This window comes from Corythoichthys intestinalis, chromosome 4, assembly GCF_030265065.1.
Source record: "Corythoichthys intestinalis isolate RoL2023-P3 chromosome 4, ASM3026506v1, whole genome shotgun sequence".
NCBI lineage: Eukaryota > Metazoa > Chordata > Actinopteri > Syngnathiformes > Syngnathidae > Corythoichthys > Corythoichthys intestinalis.
The window spans coordinates 56402571-56419665 of record NC_080398.1 but is presented as its reverse complement, the minus strand read 5'-3'; the positions used below and the strand labels follow the sequence as shown (position 1 = coordinate 56419665).

Genomic DNA, 17095 nt, shown 5'->3' with positions numbered 1-17095 from the left:
TGTTATTGAGAAAGTCGGTAGTGAAGGGAATAGTATCTTTTCTAGTATTTACTGTTTGTATTACTCTCGCACACTTAGTATAATCAACCAGGGAATAGTATCTTTTCTCATATTTACTGTTTGACAGTTTCTATTACTGACACTAAAAATTTTAATTGTAGCAGATAAAAATTAACGAACCGTCTCAAATTGTGGGGGGAAATAAGATTAATAAAGGGCAGTAAGGAGTCCTAACTAGGAAACACTCCACTCCAACTCCACGAGGAACACTAGTGCTGAGAGGAGCCCTGAATCTTAAAAGTATATGGCAAACATGCTAACAACTTGGAAACTATGCTGCCACATAGCAAAATGATCAAAGTGTGGAATTTCTTCAGTCCATTCGGGGTGGGATATTGTGTCGAAAGGGTGATATATCGCGATACTTTGTAGCCCAACAGGTTATAGATATGCTCCCAGCAAGAATCGATCTATCGTTTTAAAAAGGTGTCACTGTTTAAGAAAATAAATAAATAAATAAATAAAAAGTGGAAGCAATAGGTTGCCACCAAAATCTTCCATTAGAATACTGTCTACGTTGGGACCATCAATGGCACTGACACCAGAGCATTCACAGCTTTTGTGAGCATTTACAGGTTACCTCCTGTTGATTTTGAGTCGCATATATACCGAACCCCACATTTCTCCTGTTGCTGCATCACCAGTAGGTAGATGGAAAGGTAGTGTAAAGCGCTTTGAGCGCCTTGAAAGGTGGAAATGTGCTATACAAGTATAGACCCTACCCACCGACGTCACAAAATCACGTGCTCGCTGTATGGTTCCGCCCACTTGTCCGTCATTTTGTGTCTGTATTATCAATGGTCTCAATTGATCGAGCAATTTATAATGCATTTCATGGAAGACCCGGTGCTTTCGGATGCCATAAACTCACTTGATGCGTTGCATAAAAGGCGTTATGTGGAAAAGCTTCAGTTTATCCATTCGCCAGATCCATATTTGATGCCTAAATCGATGTTTTTCGACCCGCTGTCTCCGCCGTATTTGCCTGACATCTGCTAGCTACCCTGAACTGTACAACTATCTTGTCCACACAAAATCAGCCTATTCTCACGAAAGTTTGAAAAACTTTAAGAGCTTGGAGGCTTATAAATACTTCGTTGCTGGTTGGGTGAAACAGGTCCTCGTCCACGAAAATTCGGCAGGAATCTATCTTGTGCTTGGAAAGGTGAGTTACGAAATTTTCAATTCAAAATCTTTTGTTATTGCTAACATCCACTGTCAAGTCTAATGTATTTCATGTCGTTTGTCAATGGAGTTAGGGCTTTTAATGTTTATATGGTTTAGCGATAGCACTCTCACTACATACATACGTGTATGTTGTCGGCGATAAGCCTAGCAATGATCTTAATTGTGGTTGTCAGCCCAAAACCCTCTAAATATATATTAAATGCATCTTACCAGATATAAAATGACTACTACATAATCTGTGGTAATCGTTTGGAGCCCAGTTTTCTCGTCGAATTGCAGCAGCCCATCTCGCTCTCTTCTCTCCGGGTCTCTCGGAATCCGGTAGAACTTCAAGTCTCTCCGTCTTCTCCGTCTATCTTCTCTGTTATTGCAACCGACCGCCACACACGCCTTCACCATTTTGATTATTAATGTTAACGAGCAGAAAAACACGTCGTAAATAGGAGGAATGTACGTAGCCGTAACAGGGAAACATGATGTGTTGACGGACAATTGGGCAGTACCAGTCAGGAGGAAGGAGTTGTGACGTCACGTGGGTAGGGTCTATAACACCATTTACCACCATTTACCATCTTATTCATTTGTCATCCTTTTCAGTAATCCAAAATCAACAGGAAGTGACCCCTAAATGCCCGTAGTTAGTCAAAATGGAAATTGTAATACAGCTCTAACGTCACCTTAGTCATCGTGAGTCCAGTTTAAATACTGCGTGCACAACACAAATATACAACAACATACCAGCTCTGAAGAGGGCCCCGGCAGCATAATGCATGGCCAGAGCGTGGACGAGCTGTCTGGCTGTCGTGCAGAGCGGTCCTCTCTCAAACAAGGAGAAGGCGAGGGGAGTGTGGTCGGAAGCAATGTAGAGCTTGAGGGACGCATGGATGCTGACAAGCAGGTTGATTGGCTGAATAGTAAGCCTTTGGAGACGCACGGGATGTACGAGAGCCTGTATTGACTGAAGTACCTGGAACACATTTGCACAGCACAACGTTACCAACCAACTATCGGCTTTACCAGAGGTAGGTAGTAACCCTTTACATTTACTCTGTTACATCTACTTGAGTAACTTTTGAGAAAAAAAATACTTCTAAGAGTAGTTTTAATATGCCATACTTTTTACTTAAGTAGATTTGTGAAGATGAAAGACAACTCTTCCTCTACTACTTTAGGCTAAACTACAGTCTTTACAGTTTTTCCTCTTTATTCTACAGATTAGATTTGACTATTTTTCCCAGATTCCCACAGTGGCTATACCAGTTTCACCAATGAGACGTTGCAACAATAATCACAATTTTCCATTATACCAATCAGACGTAACAACACAGTCATATGGCCACACACAAACTTGCAGTCGGAGGTCCTATGATCACGCCGGCCTGTTCAATCATCTTTAAGCACCGTAAAAAACACATAATTTCATGTAGAGTGCTACTGTCAAACACTACTCGAAAGCGCAGATTTCAGTCTCTCTCCCAGTTTTCATTTGGCACCGATAAATCACAGAATCCTGACTGTTTTAATTTCAAGGTAGGAAATGTGTTTTCTCCCTTAGAGGGCACCCATGCTCTTGGAACGGGTGATGTTTCATTTCTGTAGATTTTTTTCTAGTCGGACTTTTTGTGTATTGTTTTGGCCTAATGTGGTCATGTAATAGCTTATAGTACAGTATTATAACATTTTACATAAAGTGCTGAAAAAAAAAAACATTAAAAAAAAAATCTGAAATTGTCAGCAGTTGCTCATTACTTGAGTATTCTTCTCACCAAATACTTATTTCCGTGTACTAGAATAATATTATTTTGAAATAACGCTATTCATACTTGAGTAAAATGTATAGCTAGTCTACCAATGTTCCCTCTAAGCTGCGTGCGTGTGCAATCGCGCACTGCTTGCACATACTAAGCGCACAAGAAAATCTATGCAACGTACAAATAAAATTCAACAGAAATGTATTGTAGCGTCACTAGGTCTATTGTCGGTGCAGTGATGTGTCAGCACGATACTCCTATTGGTATGTTCGATACAGCAACGCAACGCTCCTATTGGTGCGTTCGATACGGCAACGCGACACTCCCATTGGTAGGTTACTACACCAGGATTGCACAAATATATAGTTGTGATGTGCATGACCTGGGTGGGTACAGAGAAAAATAAAGAGTGAAAAGTGAACGAAACTCCTGTGTTGATTCACTCCGCTTCCAATTTTTGCAAGCGCTACAGTATTAATTGATATCTTATTTTAGAACTGATATAATGTAGTTATCTAGATCAACAAATTTGTTTTCTGTACCATATTGAAACTTAACTCAGTAATCAACAGGTGTCTAGCCAATAATAAGATACAGTTGACTTCACTTACGCTACAGCCAATCATAGCATTGACAGTGTTGTGCATATGTGCCCTGCCTGTACACGGTATGCAAGTTAGCAATCTAACAACAGTGTAGTGGAGTTAAGAGACGCAAATGTTAACCCCTTAATAATAGCAAAAGGAAGCGTAAGTAAAGAAGAAATGCGGTTCTTTTAAGATGAAATGGCTGTCTGAGTATGTGCAAATAGAAGAACAATTGGTAAAACTGAGTTATATTTTTTTAAATTCTTTTTTTTTTTTTTTTTTAATTTTCTTAAACTTTTTTATTAACCTGTCCTGTATAGCTGCTTAGACACTGAGAATAGGAATCTTGAGTGTCCTTATTGTCTGAACAGTTTTAATGTGGGAGTTTTGTTCATCATGTTTTATTTATTAACTCACCCATGCCACAAATGGACCTTACCAAGGCCAAAGCAGGACTCTTCCTATGGTTAAAGCAGGACTCCTACATATAACGTAGTACACATCTCATGAACAACGAGATTTTTGTCTTTCTGAATGGGCCAAATCAATTATATTAAAAGTAGACAAATGAAAATATCTGCTGTAATTTCGTTCTTTTAAGAAGCAATGTAAGTTGCTATGATCCAAAGTTTTGAACAGGAGTGATACTGGTGTGTGCCATTTGATGTTGCTCACAGTGGTCCGCAGTGTGCCTAGGGAACTTATGTGTATGCTCAGACAAATGAAAAAATAGAGGGAACACTGTGCTCTACCCACCTCTGGGCTTAATTCTACATCTACTGTTAATAGTGAAGCACCTGCTCAGGGACAGCGGGGTCCAATCCCGACACTACATTAGGCTTCTGAGGCTTAACTGAGGAAATGGCAGCTTCAGGAATGAAGGTGTGGAACAGGGTTTTGACATAGTAAACAAATGTGTCTTCAAGGTATACTCGAGCAGGCTGGACTTGGAAGTTCACCTGTGGAGGCACAAGTAAAGATGTAGTTAGACTAATATGTAAAGGTGATTTTTACCACTGATGTTTAAAATGTGAGAGACCGAACATGAGAGAAAATTTGCCATGAAAAAACGTAAAAACACGTTTTAAGCAATGAGTGAGTTAAGAGGATTCCAACCTCTTCTAGAGTGCATCTGTCCGCAGCCAGGATCAGCCTCAGCTGGAGGAAACAGGACTTTTTAAACTCCTCCAGGAGTTCCGAAGTCTCCGTGGGAATGTCGTGGTTACGCCACTGATTTCCGAGCTCGGCTCCCCCCTTTTGCTCTTGGCATAGCAGCACGGGGAAGTGGAAACTTGCACGGTTGTACAGCTGGTTGTCCACTTGCAGGCACAAGCAGTAAACCTCGATCAGAGTGGAGTCGGGCATCAGCGGAAAAATGGACGCTGGAGCTGCTCTGGACTCGAGGGTCACTTCACGAGACAGGGTGGTGGTTGCTGGGGCCAGTCTTAGGAAAAGGTTGGTGAGTGTGAGTCTTAACAGCTCTACTGAACCTGAGGGGCTAGTGATGTCATCACTCAACACCACGCTTGCTTCACTCAGAAGGACAGTTAAGGACAGCTTAGTTGAGCTGAAAAAAAAAGAGTGACAAGAAAATTACATTCTCCATCTCCCACACAGATTGATTAAAGCATTCCAATAGTTTATAGAGCATAACATAAGTGAGTTTCCTACCAACAGAGCATAATAACAAACAGTGTGTGAGGTAATTTGCTTACATTAACCTGATATTTAATCACATCGATCTCCTGCGATTTAACATTTAATGATGTTTAGCGTTGATGTAATGGAATAAAGCAGTAAGAACCATGTTCTGAAACACAACGTCATGGTTACACAGCAGGTTTTTACCCCACTCCTTTGGTGGGAGAGACAGCAGTTTGCACGTCACATTATTTAATGATTTTTGCAGAAGAAGTGAAACTCGAGGTCCTCCGGGGTCAGGCAAAAACACGCGTTGCAAAAATCACCACAAAGCAAGTGTTTCTCCCTGTGCACATACCTTCTGTGTTGGTCGATTACAGAATCTACATCGCCCTCTGGTGATAGAGTCAGAACCAAGGTTCCTCTATCGTAGCCCACATCAATGTAGAGACAACCAAAACCTGGCAGGAAGACCACCTGAGTGACAGAAACATAAGACAGAAAAATGGTTAATAGCAAAACTAAGAAAATAAACAGATTTCCTGCAATACTATCAGATTCATTGCAGTCTTTACAGACGCGCTCAAACATGCATGTGTCAGATTTTAACCTCATCACTCCCAGTTCAACATGATCAACTCCTCATGTGACAAAACCAAGCAGAGCTCACTGAACACTTCACTCAGCAGCCATAACAAGCCTGAACTTTGAGCTCTCACCCATACTGCAGAGGTCAGATGAGGACCTCACAGTAACCAGAGATGCACGGCCTCGGCCTCAACCTCAACCTCAACCTGTGGCTTGCTAGACACAACACTAAACATTACACACCCTCTTAGTTACCCTAATTCCTGAGCATCCGATGAGGCCAACATTAAAAAAACATATCCATCTGATCATACTAGCATTAATATATATTCCTATTATAAATGCATCTTGCATTCTCATGTATCCATTTTAAGATTGTGTTTTAAAGTACCTTGTACCAGCCTCAAAGTGCCTATGACAGCAAAAAGCATATTTATTTCATATTTCACGCGGTATTTTATGCTCATGAATGAAATGGACCGCTTGGATGTGTGTGGAAGCGGTGGATATATTTATTCAAATTTTTGAATCCCGCGCCATGAAAATGAGTGACTTCCGGCCAGAGTCTGGATTGAGGAAGAATTCAAATGCGATGTCAGTGGACTAATCAACTTTACTATACAGCCATTACTCTAGTATGCAGAACAACTGTGGATTCAGCTGATTTTGCGGATGAATCCATTTATTTTTCGCATCACGCCAGCCCAATGTGCCGCAGGCTTTTGTTGCTGCACCAGTGAGAGGTGTGTCAGCCTTTTTGGGTTTCAAAAAGATCATGTTCACCGCAAAGAATGGGCAAAAGAAGTGCGACAACTGTGGGACCATTGGACGGACGAGGAAGTGAGTAAGCTACGTGTTTTAGTATCGTCAAATACTGGGATCATGACACATGTTTTAATATGGAGGTGGCTTGCATTTTGTGGGTGTCCACCTAAAAGGTGGGAGTGGCCGCCTCCCTTGGCTGATGACCGATGGCTTGTCGCACACCATGGTCGCCGGAAGATGAGCGCCCATGCTCGGGCAACCACGCGCTCTCGTCTGCGATTCTCGATTGTGTAGAGACTTTCGCCCCTCTCAGCCCTCTTTGTGTGCCCGCCGAGAGAGCACTATCCTCAGCTTGGGCTCAGGCAGCCACGCGCTCTGACGTCGGCCGGTTGTTTCACCAAGAATGCGCCATTTTCGGTGTTTATTCCCTAGCTGCGTCCGCGGCGACAAGCACTCCTGCTGGGGAACGACGAGCAGAAACTTGCTTGCCGCTGGGGACTGGCCAATCGGTGAAGGTTATTCCCCCCGCCACCGTGTGTGACATCAGTAGGGGTAGTTTTGTGTGATTTTTCGTTTTCGAAAGGCGAGGAAGAGACTTGGAAGAGCTGCTCGATTTGGGTTAGCATCTAGCATAGCTCTCACTTCGCACTTTTTCCTTGTCTCCGAGTCCGTGCTGGGAAGAGCCGGACTAACTCCGGTGGCATAAAATACAGTTCGGGAGGTTTAAGAAGTCGGCAGTTTTGACTATTATGCAGTAATTTAGTCCTGTCGTACTGAATAATTGAACTTTTACTATTTTATATACTATTTAGCACAAGACTGTTATATGTCATGACCATACAAAATATTTAGCAATCGGGGAAAAATACTTGGATAAAAAGAATATCCTGTTTTACAGTATGCTCTAGTCATCAGCCGAGTGTTTGTTGTTGTTCTGAATATTCCTCCTCCTCCTTCTCCTCCGAATACGAATACGACTCAAGCATATATGGCTGTATGCCACAGGCTTCCTCTGGATCGACAATATCACTTGAAAGATCCACACTTGAACCAGAATCGCTGAAAAACGCTTCCTCCTCCATTGGTCTGAATTCTGAAATCACTACTTCATCGACGTCATCACCCAGATGGAGGCGCCAGAGTGTGATAATGACAGGCGGGGCTAAACAGCAGATTAAAAGACTCATTTCTCATCATCTGCGCTTTGCCAAATTGTTGTATATAGTCGAATCGTCTCTAGATATGATTTTCCTTCCAATAAACAATGCTATTTTAGATTTTTTTTTTAATGGTGTCACAGGCACTTTAAAGAGTTCGTCAAAGTAAAAGAATTTAAGGAAGACTTATTACAACACAACTCTATAAATCGACCAGAAAATCTAAAGAATTTGTAATTTTGCATGTAATAAAACTTCTACATCCAAATTGACATTTTACCTGAGTACCAGGACTGTTGATATCAATAGGGTCAGTCCAGTCTTTGCTGCCCACATCTGCAGTGGTTTTTAGCAACAAAGTGGGCAGTGGTTCTTTCTGTCTGCAGTCAGGGAAAGTAGAAAAGTGATGGTAGAGCTCATAGTGCACAGAGCTATTTGCAGGAACAGGACAACAAAACACCTCGGTCCTGGGAGTATCTGCAAAATATTTAGTTAAAATGTTTAGTAACCGTTCAGCAATTCGAAGGTTAGGAGGGAAAATGTCAGACATATTCTCACCCTTGACATTCTCCTTAAGCAATATTTGGACAGGACATTTGTTGTGCACCAGCATGGGAGGGCAAGGATCCTCATTTAGAGTAATGTACGTCACGCCGAGGTGTTCCTGGTACGCCAAGACTATGGGTCTGGAAAACACCAATAAAAATACATAAATGTATGATAAATGTAATTGCAGTCTCTTATAGCCACACACAATTGTTCTGAGAAGCATTCCTGACAGAACTAAAACGATTGTGGGTTTGAATGTGACTCACATTTCTGCACCTAGCAAGACACTTCAACCAACATTTTTGTTTAAAAGTAGTGCAAGAATACAGTCATGTGAAAAAAATTAGGACACTCCATTAAATATTCAGTTCTTTATTAAGAAATGTTCACTGCTCATTTTTCTTTATCTCTGGAAAAGAAAGTGATTTAATTCCAGGTAAACAACAAAAATTAACATTGTTTTACTCATTAAACCAAATATATCAATGAACATTCGTTTTTCTAACTCAGGAAAAAGTTAGGAGACCTTACTACCTAATAGCTAGTGTTGGCCCCTTTGGCTGAAATAACTTCAGTGAGACGCTTTTTGTAGCCATCTACCAGTCTTCGACATCGGTCTGAAGAAAATTTGCCCCACTCCTCAATGCAGAATACTTTCAACAGTGACTGACTGTTGAAGTGAGAGAAAACATCATGGTGAGATTAGGGCTGTCAAAATTATCGCGTTAACGGGCGGTAATTAAGTTTTTAAAATTAATCACGTTAAAATATTTGACACAATTAACGCACATGTCCTGCTCAGACAGATTGAAATGACAGTAGAGTGAAATGCCCACTTGTCAATTGTTTTATGGAGTTTTGCCGCCCTCTGCTGGCGCTTGGGTGCGACTGATTTTATAGGCTTCAGCACCCATGAGCATTGTGTAAGTAATTATTGACATCAACAATGGCGGGCTACTAGTTTATTTTTTGATAGAAAATTTTACAAATTTTATTAAAACGAAAACATTAAGAGGGGTTTTAATATAAAATTTCTATAACTTGTACTAACATTTATCTTTTAAGAACTACAAGTCTTTCTATCCATGGACCACTTTAACAGAATGTTAATAATGTTAATGCCATCTTGTTGATTTATTGTTATAATAAACAAATACAGTCCTTATGTACCGTATGTTGAATGTATATATCCATCTTGTGTATTATCTTTCCATTCCAACAATTTATTTTACAGAATATATATATAATTTACAGAAAAATATGGCATATTTTATAGATGGTTTGAATTGCGATTAATTGCGATTAATTACGATGAATTAATTTTTAAGCTGTAATTAACTCGATTAAAAATTTTAATCGTTTGACAGCCCTAGGTGAGATCAAAGGAGCTGCCTGAGGCCTTCAGAAAGAAGATTGTAGATGCTTATGAGTCTGGTAAGGGATTTCAAAAGATCTCAAAAGAATATAAAATCAGCCATTCCACTGTCCGGAAGATAGTCTACAAGTGGAGGACAATAAAAACAACTGCCAACATGCCCAGACCTGGCCTCCACGCAAGTTCACCCCAAGAGCAGACCGAAAGATTTTAAAAGAAGTCTCCAAAAACCCCAAAATGTCATCAGGGGACCTACAGCAGGCTCTTGCTACTGTTGATAGCAAGGTGAATGCCTCTACAATCAGAAAGAGACCTCACAACTTCATGGGAGGTGTGCAAGGAGGAAAACTTTGCTCTCTAAGAGGAACATGAAGTCAGAATGAACGTAGACAAAGGACTTCTTGGGTAATGTTCTTTGGACAAATGAATCTAAAAATTGAATAATTTGGACACCAGAACAGAGGACATGTTTGGCGTAAACCCAATACAGCATTCCAGGAAAATAACCTCATACCAACTGTGACGCATGGAGGTGGAAGTGTCATGGTTTGGGGATGCTTTGCTACAGCGGGACCTGGCCTGTTCACCATCATAGAATCCACCATCAATTCTATCATGTATCAGAGGGTGCTTGAGGGACATGTGAGCTCATCTGTGAAAAAATCGAAACTGGACCCAGCAACATGACAATGACCCAAAACATACCAGTAAATCCACCAAGGACTGGCCCAAAAGGAGGAAATGGAGAGTCCTGGAATGGCCGAGTCAAAGCCCAGATCTGAATCACTTTGAGATGCTGTGGGGTGACTTGAAAGGCGCTGTACAAGCAAGAAACCCCTCACAGCTGAAAGTATTCTGCGTTGAGGAGTGGGGCAAACTTTCTTCAGACCGATGTCAAAGACTGATAGATGGCTACAAAAAGTGTCTCATTGAAGTTATTTCAGCCAAAGGGGTAACACTAGCACATAAGTGGTAGGGTGTCCTAACTTTTTCCTCAGTTAGAATATGCATTTTTGTTAAAATATTTGGTTTGATGAGTAAAACAATGTTAATTCTTGTACCTGCAATTAAATCACTTTTTTTTTCCAGTGATAAAAACAACATTAGACATTGATGTGTGAAAATTTCTTATAAAGAACTGAATATTTCATGGGGTGTCCTAATTTTTTCACATGACTGTAAGTGATTGGTAGTTGTCAGGAGGGGTGATGGCGCAAATTGGATGCCTCGCTTTTTTGAGTCAGCCCCTGTGCTACTGTTGCTCTAATGGTAGCTTATCACCACTAGTTTGAAATAGAATGAACAACGCAATGTAAGGTGTCTTTTGAGTTTCCTAAAAAGCATAATGTACAGTGGTACGAAAATGTTTGGCCACCCCTGACAATTTCCATTGTTTTTACAGTGGTACTACAACATACATAATTTTCAGGTTAAGACACGCCTCAACAGGAAAATATTGCCTTCTGTTACAAAAGATATTTCAGGATACAAAAGGCAAAAAATACAGTATGGCTGGTACTCGCAGCTCCCAGGGTTTACTGAAAATAACATACTTTTTAGCTGCTCTGCCATTGGCTATTGCCTAGCATTTCTGGCATCCAAATGGCTAAGAGGGACCACTACTGTATGTAGATGTGTGTATCCCAGCATCCTCTTCATTCGCCCCTTGAGTTCCGACAGCTTTACATGAGTGTATTAACTTTAATTCTTTACTCTATCCTTGATTTTTTTTACATTATACACAACTCAGATTTTATGTTTATTGTGCAATAATTTAATTGTAACATGTATTTGTTACATGTTTTGATGCTTTTTTTATGCATTATAAAAGATTTATGTCTGTATTTTGGAGGTTTTGGAACATATTAGGGCATTTACATGGAAAAAAACATCCCTACTTACAGAATTTTCAGGTTACAAAACTACTTCCAGAACCAATTAATTTCATAAGTAGAGGTACCACTGTATTTGTAAACCATTCGCTACTTAGATCGGCAACCTCATTTTGAATGCTAATGGACAGAGTAACATGTCAAAAGTGAAACTCACCGTCTAATCGAAGATGTGCAAAATGCAACAAAACAAAATTACAGAGGTGTAAAAAATGTGGTCACACTTGTCATTTCAACGATCGGAATTCTCGCACTGGTTAACCGGAAACCAAAATTGGCATGTGATCGTATCAATTCTTAAATTTTGACAGAAAGATGCATGCAATTATGAAAAAGGTGGCCAACTGCATGTTGTGTTTCTCTTTGAATCTCCAGCGATGATGAACAACATGCTCTCAACCTGAACAAAAGATAGTTCAACACCATGATTTTAAGTAAGGCTTCAAAAACCTATTGCACACACTTTAGCTGTCAGTTTCCACTGTGAGAAACCTAACGCGTAATGGAAGACCACAAACAAAATTCTTATTAAGAGCAGAAGTGACAGGTCAAGAAAAATATCAAAGAAAACCCACAGACCACCACCAAAAAATTACAATAACATTTTGGTGTCACTGTGGATCGTTCAACATTTCAGCACACTTTGCACAAGCAAGAAGCTGGATCGTAGAGGGATGCGTAAGAAGTTATTTCTGCTCACATGCTACAAAAGGACTCATTTGAGCTATGCAAAAACACATTTCGATAAGCCAGCTTCATTTTGGAACAAGGTACCGTAGACTGATGAAACATTAAGTTATTTGGTGATAACAAGGAGTGTTGTGTGTGGTGATGAAAAAACATTGCATTCCAAGAAAAGCTCTTGCTTCCCACAGAAAAACCTTCTCGCAGATCCATCATGTTGTGGGGCTGTGCGGTCAGTACTGGTACTGGAAATCTTATTCAAAATGAGAGTTGCTTGGACTCCATTCAATTTGATTCTTAATACGAAAGTATAGCACCACGCTATATATTGCAAACTTTTTGGGGGTTTTACTCGAGAGATTCATCATGCCATCTCCATGTGTAGCGATGAATTGCTCACACGAAGGCTCGAGACTCTATGAGTGGCCCAAAAAACCTTGTTCTGCAAGGATTTCGACATGTTTTGTTATGTCAAGCGGAAGAACTTCTACCAGGTGGAGGTTCAAACATATAGGGATTAATTGTAGATAATATTTCCTGGGAGCCTTTGCCATGGTTAGCGTCACGAAAGAGCGATCCTGAATGGTTAATTTCGGTGGAAATATCACTGATCTCGTTGCTGCTGCTTTGCTCGCTGTGGGTAGTCTTCTGTTGCGTTCAGGAATGTACGTCACGCTTCCAGATTTGGGAAGGGACTATTAATGGAGTGCAAAAAACTAAAAACAAAAAAGGCAAATTATGCTTGCTGTTACGTGTTAAAAATGACATGGTTGTTTTGATGAACTCATCCATAGTTTATATTTGTAAAATTACACCGAAATTTGAAAAGCTCTTCAGCTGCCCTTTAACTCTGTGGTTCTTAACCTTTCTAAAGGTACACAACCTAAAGAGTTTCACAGGTGCATTCACCGAACCCTTCGGAATTTCATAATAAAGCCATTTTTTTACAAATTTAAAAACTAAGTAAGCTAGCATCTAAGTGAATTCCTGTTAAAAAAATTTATTGATTTCAAATTTACTATAAATAATTTTGCCTTTTGCTGTTGAGTTTTCATGTTGGAAAATGAAATTAAATGCATTTAATTACACACTGTTCCTTTTTTTGTTTTCATGTCTACATTCTCATTTTATTACTTGTATCCTTGCATCACATACTGTTTTCATGGATTAAAGGACGCAAATGTTTTTTATTTTTTAATTACCTATTTAGTTCAAGTTGCGTGTAGGTCTGTTATACTTCCTCATACCCTGTGCCAGTCAACCTTCCACTGAGCAAACCGATATCTCCTCCCATTAGATAGAGGGCTAGCAGTTGAAAGAAATGGAATAAAGCCTGTAAATTCAGGGCAAACCAGTCCAAAACCTAGTCTAAAACACTACTATAGCGTTCTGTGTTTCTTAACTTTTACCTTGAGGATTACTCACCGAACCCCTGTTACGAACCACTGGTTTAACTGACAAAATATTACTCTGTCCAGTTTTGTTTTTTACCTAATAAATTGAAGTTTTTGAACCAAACACCCACTGGTTCATAAATTAAAAAAAAAAGAAGGAAATTGTGTGGGTTGACCAAACTTTTTTTTAAATAGTACTGTAAATCTATTATTAAAATGAAATGGTAGAAGTCATGAGAGACCTGGGACAGACTAAGATAAATCAAGACAAGCTCATGAAGTGAAAGTGGGAATGGTGAGAGATTTTCCTCTGTTTCATGACTGTTGCTTAGCAAGCTACACAGTGCTCAGCACCTCCTTTCTTTTTGTCCTGTGCCAAGCTTGGTCCAGCACCCGGCTTTAAATTGACTGTTGCGGCCACAGAGTCACCAACCTGCTGCAGAGGCCACCCCTGGAGTTTGTTTCACCAGGAACCGCCACACATTGCCTGAGGAAGTCTGGTCGGATGAGTGCGGGGAGGCTCCATGCCGTGGACCCATGTTTGGCATCGGGCCTTGATAATGAGCTGAAAAGTATGCATTTCACTGGCAAGGGGAATTCCACTTTTCCATGGTCGCTGGTTTGAAGAAGATCCCAGCATGGCAAAGAGAAGGGTTTGGTCTGAGACGGAGCCAGAGTGAATGCCGTAGTCTCCGGTACTTCACAAGCCTGTGCAAAGAATACACCAGAGAGTTCAAATCAGTGAAACAAAATTTTGTGAAACATGAAAGCTAAATGAGCACTGGGTGAGAATACTGAACAGAAAATACAGATGATGAAATACATTAGATGTGACCGAAAATGTTCAGCTGAAAATAGCTAAAATTGCCTTTTCGGTTTTTGGTTGAAAGGCAAGGTAAGGCAAGGCAAATTGATTTATATAGCACAATTCAAAACAAGGCAATTCAAAGTGCTTTACACCACATGAAGATCATAAAAATCAAATTAAATCAATAGAACGTAAAAACAAAGACAATCGAAAATTATACATAAAAATCGCATTTAATCACGAATAGAATAATAAAAAATAAAAATAAAAATTAGACTACCAATAATAATAAATGAAATCAGCAATGGAGATAAAGCACAAGAGGAATAGAAAGCAAATAAAAAGGCTGAAAGTTTATCACCGAAAAATGTGAAGAACCATAGTCCTCTAGTGATGACGTCATCAAAACACGGCGATCTAACACGACTGGCTCACAAACAACATGTCCTCAGTTTGGAAGTATTTTGAGATATCAAAGAAATATATAATATATATTTTTCCACGACTTTCACAACCCTTCTGCCAATCGCCTTTTAATCCGGCTGGGAGCGACTTCCCTCGGCTTCGTTGCCGGCAAAACTCTGCCCACTCGCCTGGCTCTCGATCGATTCCACAAGCACAAGAAAATGGCGAGTCTTATTTTAAGTAGAATGAGAGATTGTAATAGCCTTGGAAAGAGCTTTACTAGTTTTGGCGAAAACGAAATAGCTTTTTGTTGTGAACTACAGTTCCACACAAAGTACATCGAGATCTCCTTTAGCTTAGCAATTGCAGGCGTGACAAACATTTTTCGAGTGCTCCAAATTTGCTGTGTGTCTACCAGGGTTTTTAATAACGCCGGCGTTATTTTTGTCAGTACTGAGTAATCTAATTAATCAATTTTTCCCATCTTTACAACGCCATTACCTTTAGAGAGGATATTAAAAGGCGTGCGTTACTAAGCGTTACTAAGTTGATTGAATAACGCGAGAAATGTCTGAGAGACATGGAGAGACCAGAGCAGAAGAGGGTAAGGGGGTTGTGACGCCATTCAAACACGATGCTAGGTGGCTCGCAGCGTTAGCGTTCTCGCTAGCATTAGCATTTAGCGTGGCGAGCGTCATGTTAAACGCTGGGAAAACTTTTTACATATAGTTTGTGGTGTTCAGGTGGGTAAAATTAATTGAAAATAATGGACTGTTTTCCTGTTCAGTATGCATTATCATCACCATGTGGGCGTTGTACTTCGAGATGCTACAATATAATATTAACTTGTTGTTTTTTATTACCAAAAATAGTCACTCGCTCTGAACTTTTCTTGAATGACATATCCATATACCGTGTGTGATTTTTTAAAATAAAAAAAAAAACAAGAGCAAAGATAGATGAGGGAAGAGATTCAAGCCTCACCAAGGTTCCTAGGGCCTTTGGAAGTGAAACAGCCCCACAGCATCACTGACCCACCCCCATACTTCACAGTGGGTATGAGGTGCTTTTCAGCATGCGCATCTTTCGTGGCACGCCAGACCCACTTAGAGTGTTTCTTGCCAAATGCTCAATCTTGGTCTCATCTGACCAAAGCACACGGTCCCAGTTGAAGCCCCAATACCGCTTGGCGAACTCCAGACGTTTGCGCTTATGATTGTGAGTGAGAAAAGATTTTCTCCGTACATGCCTCCCAAACAGCTTGTTGGCGTGTAGACAGCACCTCATACCCACTGTGAAGTATGGGGGTGGGTCAGTGATGCTGTGGGGATGTTTCGCTTCCAAAGGCCCTGGGAACCTTGTTAGGGTGCATGGCATCATGAATGCTTTGAAATACCAGGACATTTTAAATGAAAATCTGTTGCCCTCTGCAACAGATTGGGTCGTCACTGGGTCTTTCAGCAAGACAATGACCCTAAATATATGGCCAAATCTACATAGAAATGGTTCACCAGACACAAAATCAAGCTCCTCCCATGGCCATCTCAGTCCCCAGACCTCAACCCCATTGAAAACCTGTGGGGTGAGCTGCAAAGGAGAGTACAGAGCAGAGGACCCAGGTCTCTGGATGATTTAGAGAGATTCTGCAAAGAGGAATGGCTGAAGATCCCTCTTTCTGTCTTTTCCCATCTTGTGAAACATTATAGGAGAAGATTAGGTGCTGTTTTGTTGGCAAAAGGGGGTTGTACAAAATATTAACACCAGGGGTGCTAATAATTGTGACACACATTATTTGATGTCAAATAATTATTTCTTTATGTGGGATTTTTTCTCCACTGAATAAATGCACTTGTATTGAAGGTTGGATTTTTCTCTTTTTTTTCCATTAAGGTCCCATATTATTTAGAAAAAAATATATATATTAGAAGCTAAAAAACTCACAATTATTATAAATCCAATAATTATGGAGGGCACTGTAGGTGAAAATTTTCAAAAATGTAAAAAAGGTGACCTATGCTTTTTTTTTTTTTTTTTGGAATGAAAAGAGTTCAATTCAATCAGTTACTATAAACATATTTGATGTGAAAGACGTTATAGAATGGATCATGTAATAACGTGTAGAACATGAAACATCTGTGATTGGCTGGCAACCAGTTCAGGGTGTCCCCTGCCTACTGCCCATAGTTCGCTGGGATAGGCTCCAGCACCTCCGCGACCCTCGTGAGGAAGAAGCGGCATGGAAAATGAATGA

The 17095-nt window shown here is 40.3% G+C and overlaps 1 protein-coding gene across 2 annotated transcripts in view; it reads right to left on the bottom strand.

Moving 5' to 3' along the window:
• LOC130914348 (intermembrane lipid transfer protein VPS13B-like) overlaps window positions 1–17095 on the bottom strand; it is a 625421-nt gene that overhangs the window by 20268 nt on the left and 588058 nt on the right. For both annotated transcript variants that reach the window (XM_057833447.1, XM_057833446.1), the window contains exons 55-61: window positions 14065–14339; window positions 8296–8423; window positions 8018–8214; window positions 5586–5704; window positions 4703–5153; window positions 4384–4545; window positions 1987–2215 (exon numbers count right to left, since the gene is read on the bottom strand). In XM_057833447.1, coding sequence (XP_057689430.1) covers window positions 1987–2215; window positions 4384–4545; window positions 4703–5153; window positions 5586–5704; window positions 8018–8214; window positions 8296–8423; window positions 14065–14339 — 1561 coding nt within the window. The remainder of the gene's footprint in view (window positions 1–1986; window positions 2216–4383; window positions 4546–4702; window positions 5154–5585; window positions 5705–8017; window positions 8215–8295; window positions 8424–14064; window positions 14340–17095) is intronic.